General features: G+C 49.5%; 2 protein-coding genes across 8 annotated transcripts in view; one reads left to right on the plus strand and one right to left on the minus strand.

Annotated features, from left to right (window-relative positions):
* LOC146010005 (uncharacterized) overlaps nt 1-14,277 on the minus strand; it is a 730,148-nt gene that overhangs the window by 652,255 nt on the left and 63,616 nt on the right. The window lies entirely within an intron of this gene.
* The window catches only part of LOC146010085 (uncharacterized), a 63,791-nt gene continuing 54,612 nt past the window's right edge, over nt 5,099-14,277 (plus strand). The window contains exons 1-3 of one of the 5 annotated variants that reach the window (XM_083150982.1): nt 5,099-5,279; nt 5,375-5,446; nt 7,069-7,180. In XM_083150982.1, the coding sequence (XP_083007108.1) occupies nt 7,090-7,180 (91 nt within the window). In that variant the 5' untranslated portion in view covers nt 5,099-5,279; nt 5,375-5,446; nt 7,069-7,089. The remainder of the gene's footprint in view (nt 5,280-5,374; nt 5,447-7,068; nt 7,181-14,277) is intronic. The other 4 variants (XM_083150983.1, XM_083150986.1, XM_083150984.1 and 1 more) reach the window with 4 other exon arrangements.

Consider the following 14,277-nt stretch of genomic DNA (forward strand, 5'->3'; position numbering starts at 1 on the left):
TAGCAGTCAGGAAGGGAGTATCCTAGTGACCATCATAGGATAGAGGGAGCTTCCTAGTAGCAGTCAGGGAGGGAGTATCCTAGTGACCATAATAGGATAGAGGGAGCCTCCTAGTAGCAGTCAGGGAGGGAGTATCCTAGTGACCATCATAGTATAGATGGAGCTTCCTAGTAGCAGTCAGGGAGGGAGTATCCCAGTGACCATCGTTTGATAGAGGGAGTCTCCTAGTAGCAGTCAGGAAGGGAGTATCCTATTGACCATCATAGGACAGAGGGAGCTTCCTAGTAGCAGTCAGGAAGGGAGTATCCTAGTGACCATCATAGGATAGAGGGAGCCTCCTAGTAGCAGTCAGGAAGGGAGTATCCTATTGACCATCGTAGGATAGAGGTAGCTTCCTAGTAGCAGTCAGGAAGGGAGTATCCTAATGACCATCATAGGATAGAGGGAGCTTCCTAGTAGCAGTCAGGGAGGGAGTATTCTAGTGACCATCATAGGATAGAGGGAGCTTCCTAGTAGCAGTCAGGAAGGGAGTATCCTAGTGACCATCATAGGATAGATGGAGCCTCCTAGTAGCAGTCAGGAAGGGAGTATCCTCTTGACCATCGTAGGATAGAGGTAGCTTCCTAGTAGCAGTCAGGAAGGGAGTATCCTAATGACCATCATAGGATAGAGGGAGCTTCCTAGTAGCAGTCAGGGAGGGAGTATTCTAGTGACCATCATAGGATAGAGGGAGCTTCCTAGTAGCAGTCAGGGAGGGAGTATCCTAGTGACCATCATAGGATAGATGGAACTTCCTAGTAGCAGTCAGGAAGGGAGTATCCTAGTGCCCATCGTAGGATAGATGGAGCTTCCTAGTAGCAGTCAGGAAGGGAGTATCATAGTGACCGTCATAGGATAGAGGGAGCTTCCTAGTAGCAGTCAGGGAGGGAGTATCCTAGTGCCCATCGTAGGATAAATGGAGCTTCCTAGTAGCAGTACACAATTTTTTCATATTTCACCAATATGAGTTTTTTAATAATTAATAAAGAAATGTAATTTTCATATCTCTTCAAATTACCTCTCTGTGCGCCAACAAAAAAAAGACACCCTTTTCTATCCTTCCTATTTTATTCCTACTTTCCCCCATGTGGTTCTTGTTTCTTCCTCTCTCAAACCATCTCTCTTCTCCTTTGCCCTTTCTACCCACACTTTCATATGCTGCAATTTTGTTTGCCCAATCCCATACATTATTTGCTTGCTTTATTATCGGGTTGTTTGTTTTATGGGCATTACCTGTAATAATTACTTGTCTCAGGGTCATTTTTCCCACACTTCTGCAGGACTAGTTTTTTTTACTATAGGGTTGGGTTGCTTCCTCATCCAATTTTGGATCTGGTTTAGTTGTGCTGCCATATAGTACAAGCGGAAGTGTGGCAGTCCTAGACCTCCCGATTTTTTTTAGGTCTTGCTAAGGTGTCACTTTTTTAATTCTTACCCTTTTTTCCTCCCCAAATCAGTCAAGCTGAAATACTGTCTACTTTTTTGAACAGGCTTTTTGGTATGTATACTGGTGAGCTTTGCAATAAGTATAGAAATGTGGGTAATATCACCATTTTCATCAGGTTTACCCTCCCCTGGGGTAGACCTATTGACTGTCTATATTTACCAGGCTTTCCCAACCACGGTCCTCAAGGCACACCAACAGTGCAGGTTTTAGTGATATCCAGGCTTGAGCACAGATGGTTTAATCAGAATCACTCAGGTACTAATTAAGTCACCTGTGCTCAAGCCTGGATATCACTAAAACCTGCACTGTTGGTGTGCCTTGAGGACCGTGGTTGGGAATGCCTGCTCTAGACCCTATAGATCTATCAACCGGAACCACCGTATTGGAACTGAAAAATTGAACATGGGATAACCTCGGGTAGGACCCAGATTCAGAAGCCATTTGCCCTGCTCAGATGATGATGATGCGCTCGGCCCCGCACCCTCCACATCATGGCCCCGCACCTTGCACGCACAGTCCCACATCTTTTTCGGGCGCAGGGTGAGGCAAGTACAGCATCCACTAATTCCAATGTTGGGAGGTGCAAACACTGACGCTACAAAGAACGAACGTAGAAGATCATATAGCGCCAAACACGACATTACTCTACCCAGAGAGTAACACACAATGGGCCTGATTCTGGTGGACTCGGTAAGCTGCAAGTCCAAGAGTGCCCGCCCACCTGAAATAAACACCCCCCCTGTATGCCCTCGCACCCATGTGAGGGGATCAGTGGTGTAACCATAAATTTTGCTCCCCCAAGCCAAATTAGTTTCAGGCGCCCCCCCCCCCCATAATGCCCCTTACACATTAAGCCACACACCATAATGGCTAGGCTGAGCGGGGGGGGGGGGGGGGGGAGGTGGCAATGCCCCAGGCACAATATGCCACACCCTGTAATGTCCAATATGCCGCATACATACCTCCCAACACCGGACACAGAGGAGAATAGACATCAGCGCGTGCCGAAGGGGGCATGACCTACTATCGTGGTACTCCTGCGAGGCCACGTCCCCCATTTTTCCTGCTATGGAGGCATGGCCAGTGCTGCTGGCCATGCACCCAGCCTCTCTAAATAGACAGTGTGCATGTCGTCTCGCGGTCTCCACCCTCTTTGCACCCCTCCATCACCTTTCCGTTCCCGCAGTCACCCTTGCATGCGTCTGTCCCCCCATTACTCCTTTACCTCTCTGTACCTCCTGCACCTTTTTTGTCCCCCCTGCACCTTTCTGTCCCCCCCGCACCTCTTCATCCCCTGTTACCCCTGCACCTTTCTGTGCCCCATGCACCGCTCCGTCCCCATAACCAACCTTGCACCTTTCTAAAAACATTAAACTTATTCAACTTTTCTAAAGTGCTGGTGGGCAGCAGGCATCAGGTACCCAGCCTGGCAGAGGACAGCAGGCATCATGTGGCTGGGCGGTGTGGCAGACAACAGGCAGTGTAGCAGGCAGATGAGGGAAGGAAAATAGGATACACCTCCTGCCTCTCTCCCGCAGTAGCTGCTGCCGTGGCTGTGTCACCTCCTCATCCAGTGGAGCTCAGCTTCACAGTCATAGCTGTCACAGCTGGGGGCAGATCCAGAAGTAATTGATAGGGGGCACCATTATAGGGGATGGGGTGGCATAAGGGGATTAGTGTGCCAGGGTGCACGTTCTCTGAGAGAATGGAGACAGACAGACAGGAAAGAGAAGGACAGTGGAGAGAATAGAGAAAGAAGGATAGGTATGAGAGCGGAGAGAGAGAAGGAGAGAGGAGAGACAGAAGGAGAGAGAGTGTGTGAGGAGGAGAGAGACAGAGAATAGAAAAAGAAGGATAGGTATGAGAGGAGAGAGAGAGAAGGAGAGAGAGAGTGTGGGGAGGAGAGAGTGAGAAAAAGAGAGATAGAGAAGAGTAAGGGAAAGGGAGTGAAGGGGATTGAGACAGGTATGTGCCTGCACCCCCCCCCCCCCCCCCCTGTACTGAACATTACACCCTCCACTTTAATATACAAGCGTCATACCTATTGCTGCAGCAGGGCGATGGTCAGCGCTATCCGGAATTGCCGGGAGTGCTTAGCGCTGTACTCCCTTCCTGTCAGACGCTAGAGGTGAAATATGACCTCTCGCATCTGGTCTGTCTCAGGGGAATGCAGCAGCAGGGGAACGCAGCGGCAGGAGATGGAGGGACAGATGGGAGGGCGGTGGGAGATGGATGGAAAGGTGGGCTGCAGCAACGAGGGATGGATGGACGGGCAGCCGCAGAGTGGCTGACAGGTTGGCGACCACACTCTATGATATATGTGAACAGTGCCCTCACTTGTCCAGCACCCGGCGCCCACGCAGCCCCAAGCAGCAGCGGGGGCTGCCTTACGGTATTGCCTCCACTGGAGGGGATGTGTTCCTGGGCTCACAAATATATGTCCGTCTCCACTGACTTATATTTGTGGTCTTCGGGACAAAGACAGTGTGGGCGGCTGACATCATGTAACGTCAACCGCCTGCCCCGGCACACTGCGCCACGACATTTGCATGGGAACACCCATAACACGCTGGGCGTTCCCATGTCCATGCACCGTCACTGCCCCCCCCCATGCGAGTGTCATGCCGACTTTGCAGGCCAGCGAAGGTGCCCGCACAGAAGCCCTTAAAGGTCCATACACACTGAGCGACTTTCCCTCTGCCCGGCGCCGACGGAGGGGGGAGGACGGCGTTGCATAGCGGAGGGCTATGCAAAGCCGTCCTGAAAGCCGCTCATCTGCTGGTATAACACCAGCAGATGAACGGCTTTCCCGGCGATGTTTCGGGAGCGGGCAGCAGCGCTCATCGCTGGGGCATACACAATGGGCGGCTTTGAGCTGAAAGACGCTCAAACTGGGTGTTTTGAGCGACTTTCAGCTCAAAGTCGCCCAGTGTGTATGGGCCTTAACATGCGCATATAAGAAAATGAGCATGCGCAGTACTTCGGTGCGAACACGCAGGGGAATAAAGGAATAAGAATGAGGGCCAATGTCCTGCTTATTGAGAATTGGGATTCCCAGTCTGCCAGGTCATCTACCCGGTGACCCCTGCAAACTACAGCAACTGTACTTACTCAAAATGGTAAATTATAATATGGTGCATGTGTCCACTTTGCCCATGTATTTCATGCACAAACCAGCATTGGGCCAGGCCAAAAACACTTGGGTCATATGTAAGTGGCCCCCCTCTGCTGATTTCAGGTGACAAATGTGTGCCCCAATACTTATTAACCCTTGCAAAAGTGATTTTTTTTTCTGAATAAGAAGCTGGAGCTTGAATAAGAAGTGAGTAAGAAGCTAAGGTCAGCCTCGGGAGGTGTGATGATGTACCGTACCCCCTCAGCCCCACAGCACAGGTGTAAGGCCGGGAGGCGCCGTCTTACCAACAACAGCAGCTCCCGGGCGTCACATAGAGACTCACTGTATATTAATATCACCGGCTATTTGCCATCTTTCCCCCCCTTGTCTATGGAGACATTCTCCCGCCGCCGTCGCCACCACACTCTTCCTGGCTATGCGTTCCACCGTGCTTCCTGAAGTTCCTAGTTATGCGTTCCACTTTTCTTCTTTCGGATATCGCGTTCCAGCATACTTCCGGATTTTGCGTTCCAGCATACTTCCTGGTTAGACGTCCCCCGTATTCTGCCGTCGCTCTGAGTACCACGCTCGTCAACGTGCAGCCCCGCCCCCTCCTCGCTTCCGGGGCGTCATGCAGCAGGGACAGGGGAAGCGGTGAGAGCGGCAGCGGGTTCCCGGGTGAGTGGTGTCCCGGTGCCTATGATCACTCTGCAGTAGGGGGGGGATTGGTTTGTATGTATGGTCACGTGACTGTTGCCTGTTTCTCATGTCAGAGTTGACAGCACTGATAACAAGTTGCGGAGGAGGCAGCGGGGAGGATCCAGTGTTGTGTCCGGCAGCGTCAGGTAACCACATATAGTATTATTGTTACATTATATACTACTACTGTTATACAAGTGGAGCAAACCGTGGTGCTGTGTGGTATAATGCAGGTGGAGCAGACTCTGGTGCCCTGAGAGTGTTCTATAATATATCAGACTGTTGTGCCCTGTGACTGTAATACAAGACCCACATGCAGGACCCTTCCCACAGTACTCATGTAGAGTAATGTATGGTAACGTGTAGTAATGTATGGTACTGTAGGGTAATATATAGTAATGTAGGGTTGCAGTCAGTGTTAATAAGGATGTGTATCATGGGGTCACCAGTGTCCGACCAAGCAAAAGATCAACATGGTAAAGGTGGCACATTAATAGATCAGAATGAGTTTTTCACGTTTTTATGTGAATGGTAACACATGCACACGTGACGCACCCTTAGTGTAACACTTCCCTCCCCATCCTTCTGGTCATGTGACTCTGCTGCCGAATCACTTGGCACTTCACCGTTTCCAATTGGGAAACATATAATTACCGAGCTGTGCAGTACCCAGGCAGCCATTCAGCGGCGCCACATGGTTATTGCACAGCCCGCTAGGTAGCCAGTAACAGTATATATATATATATATATATATATATATATATATATATATATATATATATATATATATATATATATATATATACAGAAGTACCAACACACTCGCCATTCCTAGGAATGGGGTGCAAACTGCACCCACATCCCAGGGTGGGGTGCGGTGGCCTGTGACCACACACTCTAGTAAATACAAACACAGGGGGCCCAGCACTCACTACAACAAACTAACTCACCTTAACATTCAAACAATCAATAAATAATGGGGTTTTAGTTCATGAATTGATCAATGCATTTAAGCTTGCAGCCCATCGCCAAGGGACCCCATTTCACTGCAAGTCCTACACTAGCAACTGGTTATCTTGAGAACCTGGCACCTGCTTACACATCATAGCCAAAATGAACATGTGTTTTTTTTCCTGGGTTAATGCTCAACTGCCAAGTAACATGGCTTTTATAAGGTGAGACAATCCCAAACACAGCACCTGAATTAGAATTAAAGGGGCAGCTGTCACAGGTTTCAGGTAAATGAGCTTATCAAGGGTGCATGAGAAAGCTATGATCACAGTAACAGAGGTTAATTAAAAATCAACCCAAATATATAGATACAGAAGTACCAACACACTCGCCATTCCTAGGAATGGGGTGCAAACTGCACCCACATCCCAGGGTGGGGTGCGGTGGCCTGTGACCACACACTCTAGTAAATACAAACACAGGGGGCCCAGCACTCACTACAACAAACTAACTCACCTTAACATTCAAACAATCAATAAATAATGGGGTTTTAGTTCATGAATTGATCAATGCATTTAAGCTTGCTTGCTTGAAGGTTAAGGTGAGTTAGTTTGTTGTAGTGAGTGCTGGGCCCCCTGTGTTTGTGTATATATATATATAGATGTACTCTAATGATGTACTCTAATGAGGGGCACAGACATGGGGAACACCTGGACTTGGAGATGAATCCCCAAATATAATAGGTGAGAGAGATTTACATTTAAAAAAATAAAGTGATTGGAAGATGTGTGTGATTTTATATATATTTTTTAATTAGGTGGAAGATCTGTGTAATATTATGTGGGAAGATACAAAGGGAAAAGAAGAGATGGATGTTAGGAGTGACCAGCAGTGTAAGGAGGAGGAAATCCCTACAGATATCAGCACAGGTGAGTAACAATCACTTATTACAGAGAGTCACATATTCGTCTTGTTCTGTCGCTACAACAGCCTCTTATCCTGCACCCTCCTCTGTCACTACAGCGGCCTCTTATCCTGCACCCTCCTCTGTCACTACAGCGGCCTCTTATCCTGCACCCTCCTCTGTCACTACAGCGGCCTCTTATCCTGCACCCTCCTCTGTCACTACAGCGGCCTCTTATCCTGCACCCTCCTCTGTCACTACAGCGGCCTCTTATCCCACACCCTGCTCTGTCACTACAGCGGCCTCTTATACCGCACCCTCCGCTGTCGATATAGATATATATCGATATATCGCTGTTGGTGTAGATATGGTAGATGTGGTACAAGGTGATAATAATAGGAGGGAGACAGCCATTTGCTGGACAGAGAGAGAGGGTAGGAGATCAATATTGGGTAGAGAAAGTGTGGGAAGGCCAAATGATGTGTATATAGAGTAGCCAGATTCTTGGCAGAGAAAGGGAAAAGCAACAAGATGCTGGGCAGAAAGAGTGGGGAGGTCAGATGCTCGGCAGAGAGGGGGGGATGAGGACAGATGCTGGGCAGAGAGAGGGGGATGAGGACAGATGCTGGGCAGAGAGAGGGGGGAGAGACAGAAGCATGGCAGAGAGAGAGAGAGAGAGGGAGGACAGATATAAGGCAGAGAGGGGGAGGAGGACATATGCTGGGCAGAGAGGGGGAGGAGGACATATGCTGGGCAGAGAGACTGGGGAGTACAGATGCAGAGCAGAGAGAGGGGGAGGACAGATGCAGGGCAGAGAGAGGGGGGAGGACAGATGCAGGGCAGAGAGAGGGGGGAGGACAGATGCAGGGCAGAGAGAGGGGGGAGGACAGATGCAGGGCAGAGAGAGGGGGGAGGACAGATGCAGGGCAGAGAGAGGGGGGAGGACAGATGCAGGGCAGAGAGAGGGGGGAGGACAGATGCAGGGCAGAGAGAGGGGGGAGGACAGATGCAGGGCAGAGAGAGGGGGGAGGACAGATGCAGGGCAGAGAGAGGGGGGAGGACAGATGCAGGGCAGAGAGAGGGGGGAGGACAGATGCAGGGCAGAGAGAGGGGGGAGGACCGATGCAGGGCAGAGAGAGGGGGGAGGACCGATGCAGGGCAGAGAGAGGGGGGAGGTCCGATGCAGGGCAGAGAGGTGGATAAGTGGCAGAGAGGGGGAGGACAGATGCAGGGCAGAGGGGAGGATAAGTGGCAAAGAGGGTGGAGGACAGATGCATGGCAGAGAGGGGGGAGGACAGATGCTGGGCAGAGAGCGGGGGGAGGAGGACAGATGCTGGGCAGAGAGCGGGGGGAGGAGGACAGATGCTGGGCAGAGAGCGGGGGGAGGAGGACAGATGCTGGGCAGATAGAGGGGGGAGGAGGACAGATGCTGGGCAGAGAGCGGGGGGAGAGGTGGACAGATGCTGGGCAGATAGAGGGGGAGGACAGATTTTTTTCCTTGAAAAAGCGGACATTGTGTTCAGCGAAATGCGTTGGTGCTATCTGATGAGTCCTTAGGGCACAGGTCCATCCACTTGCTTAATTATCTGATCGGATGTCCCACCACTCCAGAAGTCTTATGCCTTATTCACCTGGACAATTATCTGCATAGAGTTTGAGGTTCCTGGGGTCTATAAAACCTTGAACTGGGACAAGGACCTGCCAATTGACTCCAGGACTTCTCCACAAGGGACTCGCGCATGGTTCAGTGCAGGTTATATACTCTTTTATGAGGTTCTACATCCATATTGCCTTGGTTCTTGAACTGTGATTTTATTTCATTATATATATATTTTATACATTTTATTGTGCCATTACAATTGTTTTATTATTGATTCACTTGGTATAGAAATTTTTTATGTTTTATGCTTTCCTTTTTGTTTTTTTACTAATATATAGAAAAAGGAAAACCTAGAACGCGCTGGAAACAATGTATATATTAAAACATTCAATATATATTATACTAAAACACACTGACCAGCGAAATGAACATGTGGGCAAAGTAACAGAGATACCCCATAGAGATGTCCTCTGTATTCCCAGGATAATCACATATATACCATGTCCTCAGTCACTGCGTGTCTCCTACAGATGGGCTCAGTAACAGAGATACCCCAGAGAGATGTCCCCGTCCTCTGTATTCCCAGGATAATCACATATATACAATGTCCTCAGTCACTGTGTGTCTCCTACAGATGGGCTCAGTAACAGAGATACCCCAGAGAGATGTCCCCGTCCTCTGTATTCCCAGGATAATCACATATATACAATGTCCTCAGTCACTGTGTGTCTCCTACAGATGGCCCAGTAACAGAGATACCCCAGAGAGATGTCCCCGTCCTCTGTATTCCCAGGATAATCACATATATACCATGTCCTCAGTTACTGCGTGTCTCCTACAGATGGGCCCAGTAACAGAGATACCCCAGAGAGATGTCCCCGTCCTCTGTATTCCCAGGATAATCACATATATACCATGTCCTCAGTCACTGTGTGTCTCCTACAGATGGGCCCAGTAACAGAGATACCCCAGAGAGATGTCCCCGTCCTCTGTATTCCCAGGATAATCACATATATACCATGTCCTCAGTCACTGCGTGTCTCCTACAGATGGGGCCAGTAACAGAGATACCCCAGAGAGATGTCCCCGTCCTCTGTATTCCCAGGATAATCACATATATACCATGTCCTCAGTCACTGCGTGTCTCCTACAGATGGGGCCAGTAACAGAGATAACCCAGAGAGATGTCCCCGTCCTCTGTATTCCCAGGATAATCACATATATACAATGTCCTCAGTCACTGCGTATCTCCTACAGATGGGCCCAGTAACAGAGATACCCCAGAGAGATGTCCCCGTCCTCTGTATTCCCAGGATAATCACATATATACAATGTCCTCAGTCACTGCGTGTCTCCTACAGATGGGCCCAGTAACAGAGATACCCCAGAGAGATGTCCCCGTCCTCTGTATTCCCAGGATAATCACATATATACCATGTCCTCAGTCACTGCGTGTCTCCTACAGATGGGCCCAGTAACAGAGATACCCCAGAGAGATGTCCCCGTCCTCTGTATTCCCAGGATAATCACATGTATACCATGTCCTCAGTCACTGCGTGTCTCCTACAGATGGGCCAGTAACAGAGATACCCCAGAGAGATGTCCCCGTCCTCTGTATTCCCAGGATACTCACATGTATACCATGTCCTCAGTCACTGCGTGTCTCCTACAGATGGGCCCAGTAACAGAGATACCCCAGAGAGATGTCCCCGTCCTCTGTATTCCCAGGATAATCACATATATACAATGTCCTCAGTCACTGCGTGTCTCCTACAGATGGGCCCAGTAACAGAGATACCCCAGAGAGATGTCCCCGTCCTCTGTACTCCCAGGATAATCACATATATACCATGTCCTCAGTCACAGCGTGTCTCCTACAGATGGGCCCAGTAACAGAGATACCCCAGAGAGATGTCCCCGTCCTCTGTATTCCCAGGATAATCACATATATACCATGTCCTCAGTCACTGCGTGTCTCCTACAGATGGGCCCAGTAACAGAGATACCCCAGAGAGATGTCCCCGTCCTCTGTATTCCCAGGATAATCACATATATACCATGTCCTCAGTCACAGCGTGTCTCCTACAGATGGGCCCAGTAACAGAGATACCCCAGAGAGATGTCCCCGTCCTCTGTATTCCCAGGATAGTCACATATATACCATGTCCTCAGTCACTGCGTGTCTCCTACAGATGGGCCCAGTAACAGAGATACCCCAGAGAGATGTCCCCGTCCTCTGTATTCCCAGGATAATCACATATATACCATGTCCTCAGTCACTGCGTGTCTCCTACAGATGGGCCCAGAGATACCCCAGAGAGATGTCCCCGTCCTCTGTATTCCCAGGATAATCACATATATACCATGTCCTCAGTCACTGCGTGTCTCCTACAGATGGGCCCAGTAACAGAGATACCCCAGAGAGATGTCCCTGTCCTCTGTATTCCCAGGATAATCTCATATATACCATGTCCTCAGTCACTGCGTGTCTCCTACAGATGGGGCCAGTAACAGAGATACCCCAGAGAGATGTCCCCGTCCTCTGTATTCCCAGGATAATCACATATATACAATGTCCTCAGTCACTGCGTGTCTCCTACAGATGGGCCCAGTAACAGATACCCCAGAGAGATGTCCCCGTCCTCTGTATTCCCAGGATAATCACATATATACAATGTCCTCAGTCACTGGGTGTCTCCTACAGATGGGCCCAGTAACAGAGATACCCCAGAGAGATGTCCCCGTCCTCTGTATTTCCAGGATAATCACATATATACCATGTCCTCAGTCACAGCGTGTCTCCTACAGATGGGCCCAGTAACAGAGATACCCCAGAGAGATGTCCCCGTCCTCTGTATTTCCAGGATAATCACATATATACCATGTCCTCAGTCACAGCGTGTCTCCTACAGATGGGCCCAGTAACAGAGATACCCCAGAGAGATGTCCCCATCCTCTGTATTCCCAGGATAATCACATATATACCATGTCCTCAGTCACTGCGTGTCTCCTACAGATGGGGACAGTAACATGAATACCCCAGAGAGATGTCCCCGTCCTCTGTATTCCCAGGATAATCACATATATACAATGTCCTCAGTCACTGTGTGTCTCCTACAGATGGGCCAGTAACAGATATACCCCAGAGAGATGTCCCCGTCCTCTGTATTCCCAGGATAATCACATATATACCATGTCCTCAGTCACTGCGTGTCTCCTACAGATGGGCCCAGTAACAGAGATATCCCCGAGAGATGTCCCCGTCCTCTGTATTCCCAGGATAATCACATATATACCATGTCCTCAGTCACTGCGTGTCTCCTACAGATGGGCGCAGTAACAGATACCCCAAAGAGATGTCCCCGTCCTCTGTATTCCCAGGATAATCACATATATACAATGTCCTCAGTCACTGCGTGTCTCCTACAGATGGGCCCAGTAACAGAGATACCCCAGAGAGATGTCCCCGTCCTCTGTATTCCCAGGATAATCACATATATACCATGTCCTCAGTCACTGCGTGTCTCCTACAGATGGGCCCAGTAACAGAGATACCCCAGAGAGATGTCCCCGTCCTCTGTATTCCCAGGATAATCACATATATACAATGTCCTCAGTCACTGCGTGTCTCCTACAGATGGGCCCAGTAACAGAGATACCCCAGAGAGATGTCCCCGTCCTCTGTATTCCCAGGATAATCACATATATACCATGTCCTCAGTCACTGCGTGTCTCCTACAGATGGGCCCAGTAACAGAGATACCCCAGAGAGATGTCCCCGTCCTCTGTATTCCCAGGATAATCACATGTATACCATGTCCTCAGTCACTGCGTGTCTCCTACAGATGGGCCAGTAACAGAGATACCCCAGAGAGATGTCCCCGTCCTCTGTATTCCCAGGATACTCACATGTATACCATGTCCTCAGTCACTGCGTGTCTCCTACAGATGGGCCCAGTAACAGAGATACCCCAGAGAGATGTCCCCGTCCTCTGTATTCCCAGGATAATCACATATATACAATGTCCTCAGTCACTGCGTGTCTCCTACAGATGGGCCCAGTAACAGAGATACCCCAGAGAGATGTCCCCGTCCTCTGTACTCCCAGGATAATCACATATATACCATGTCCTCAGTCACAGCGTGTCTCCTACAGATGGGCCCAGTAACAGAGATACCCCAGAGAGATGTCCCCGTCCTCTGTATTCCCAGGATAATCACATATATACCATGTCCTCAGTCACTGCGTGTCTCCTACAGATGGGCCCAGTAACAGAGATACCCCAGAGAGATGTCCCCGTCCTCTGTATTCCCAGGATAATCACATATATACCATGTCCTCAGTCACAGCGTGTCTCCTACAGATGGGCCCAGTAACAGAGATACCCCAGAGAGATGTCCCCGTCCTCTGTATTCCCAGGATAGTCACATATATACCATGTCCTCAGTCACTGCGTGTCTCCTACAGATGGGCCCAGTAACAGAGATACCCCAGAGAGATGTCCCCGTCCTCTGTATTCCCAGGATAATCACATATATACCATGTCCTCAGTCACTGCGTGTCTCCTACAGATGGGCCCAGAGATACCCCAGAGAGATGTCCCCGTCCTCTGTATTCCCAGGATAATCACATATATACCATGTCCTCAGTCACTGCGTGTCTCCTACAGATGGGCCCAGTAACAGAGATACCCCAGAGAGATGTCCCTGTCCTCTGTATTCCCAGGATAATCTCATATATACCATGTCCTCAGTCACTGCGTGTCTCCTACAGATGGGGCCAGTAACAGAGATACCCCAGAGAGATGTCCCCGTCCTCTGTATTCCCAGGATAATCACATATATACAATGTCCTCAGTCACTGCGTGTCTCCTACAGATGGGCCCAGTAACAGATACCCCAGAGAGATGTCCCCGTCCTCTGTATTCCCAGGATAATCACATATATACAATGTCCTCAGTCACTGGGTGTCTCCTACAGATGGGCCCAGTAACAGAGATACCCCAGAGAGATGTCCCCGTCCTCTGTATTTCCAGGATAATCACATATATACCATGTCCTCAGTCACAGCGTGTCTCCTACAGATGGGCCCAGTAACAGAGATACCCCAGAGAGATGTCCCCGTCCTCTGTATTTCCAGGATAATCACATATATACCATGTCCTCAGTCACAGCGTGTCTCCTACAGATGGGCCCAGTAACAGAGATACCCCAGAGAGATGTCCCCATCCTCTGTATTCCCAGGATAATCACATATATACCATGTCCTCAGTCACTGCGTGTCTCCTACAGATGGGGACAGTAACATGAATACCCCAGAGAGATGTCCCCGTCCTCTGTATTCCCAGGATAATCACATATATACAATGTCCTCAGTCACTGTGTGTCTCCTACAGATGGGCCAGTAACAGATATACCCCAGAGAGATGTCCCCGTCCTCTGTATTCCCAGGATAATCACATATATACCATGTCCTCAGTCACTGCGTGTCTCCTACAGATGGGCCCAGTAACAGAGATATC

Source organism: Crinia signifera, chromosome 6, assembly GCF_055691185.1.
Source record: "Crinia signifera chromosome 6, ASM5569118v1, whole genome shotgun sequence".
Classification (NCBI taxonomy): domain Eukaryota; kingdom Metazoa; phylum Chordata; class Amphibia; order Anura; family Myobatrachidae; genus Crinia; species Crinia signifera.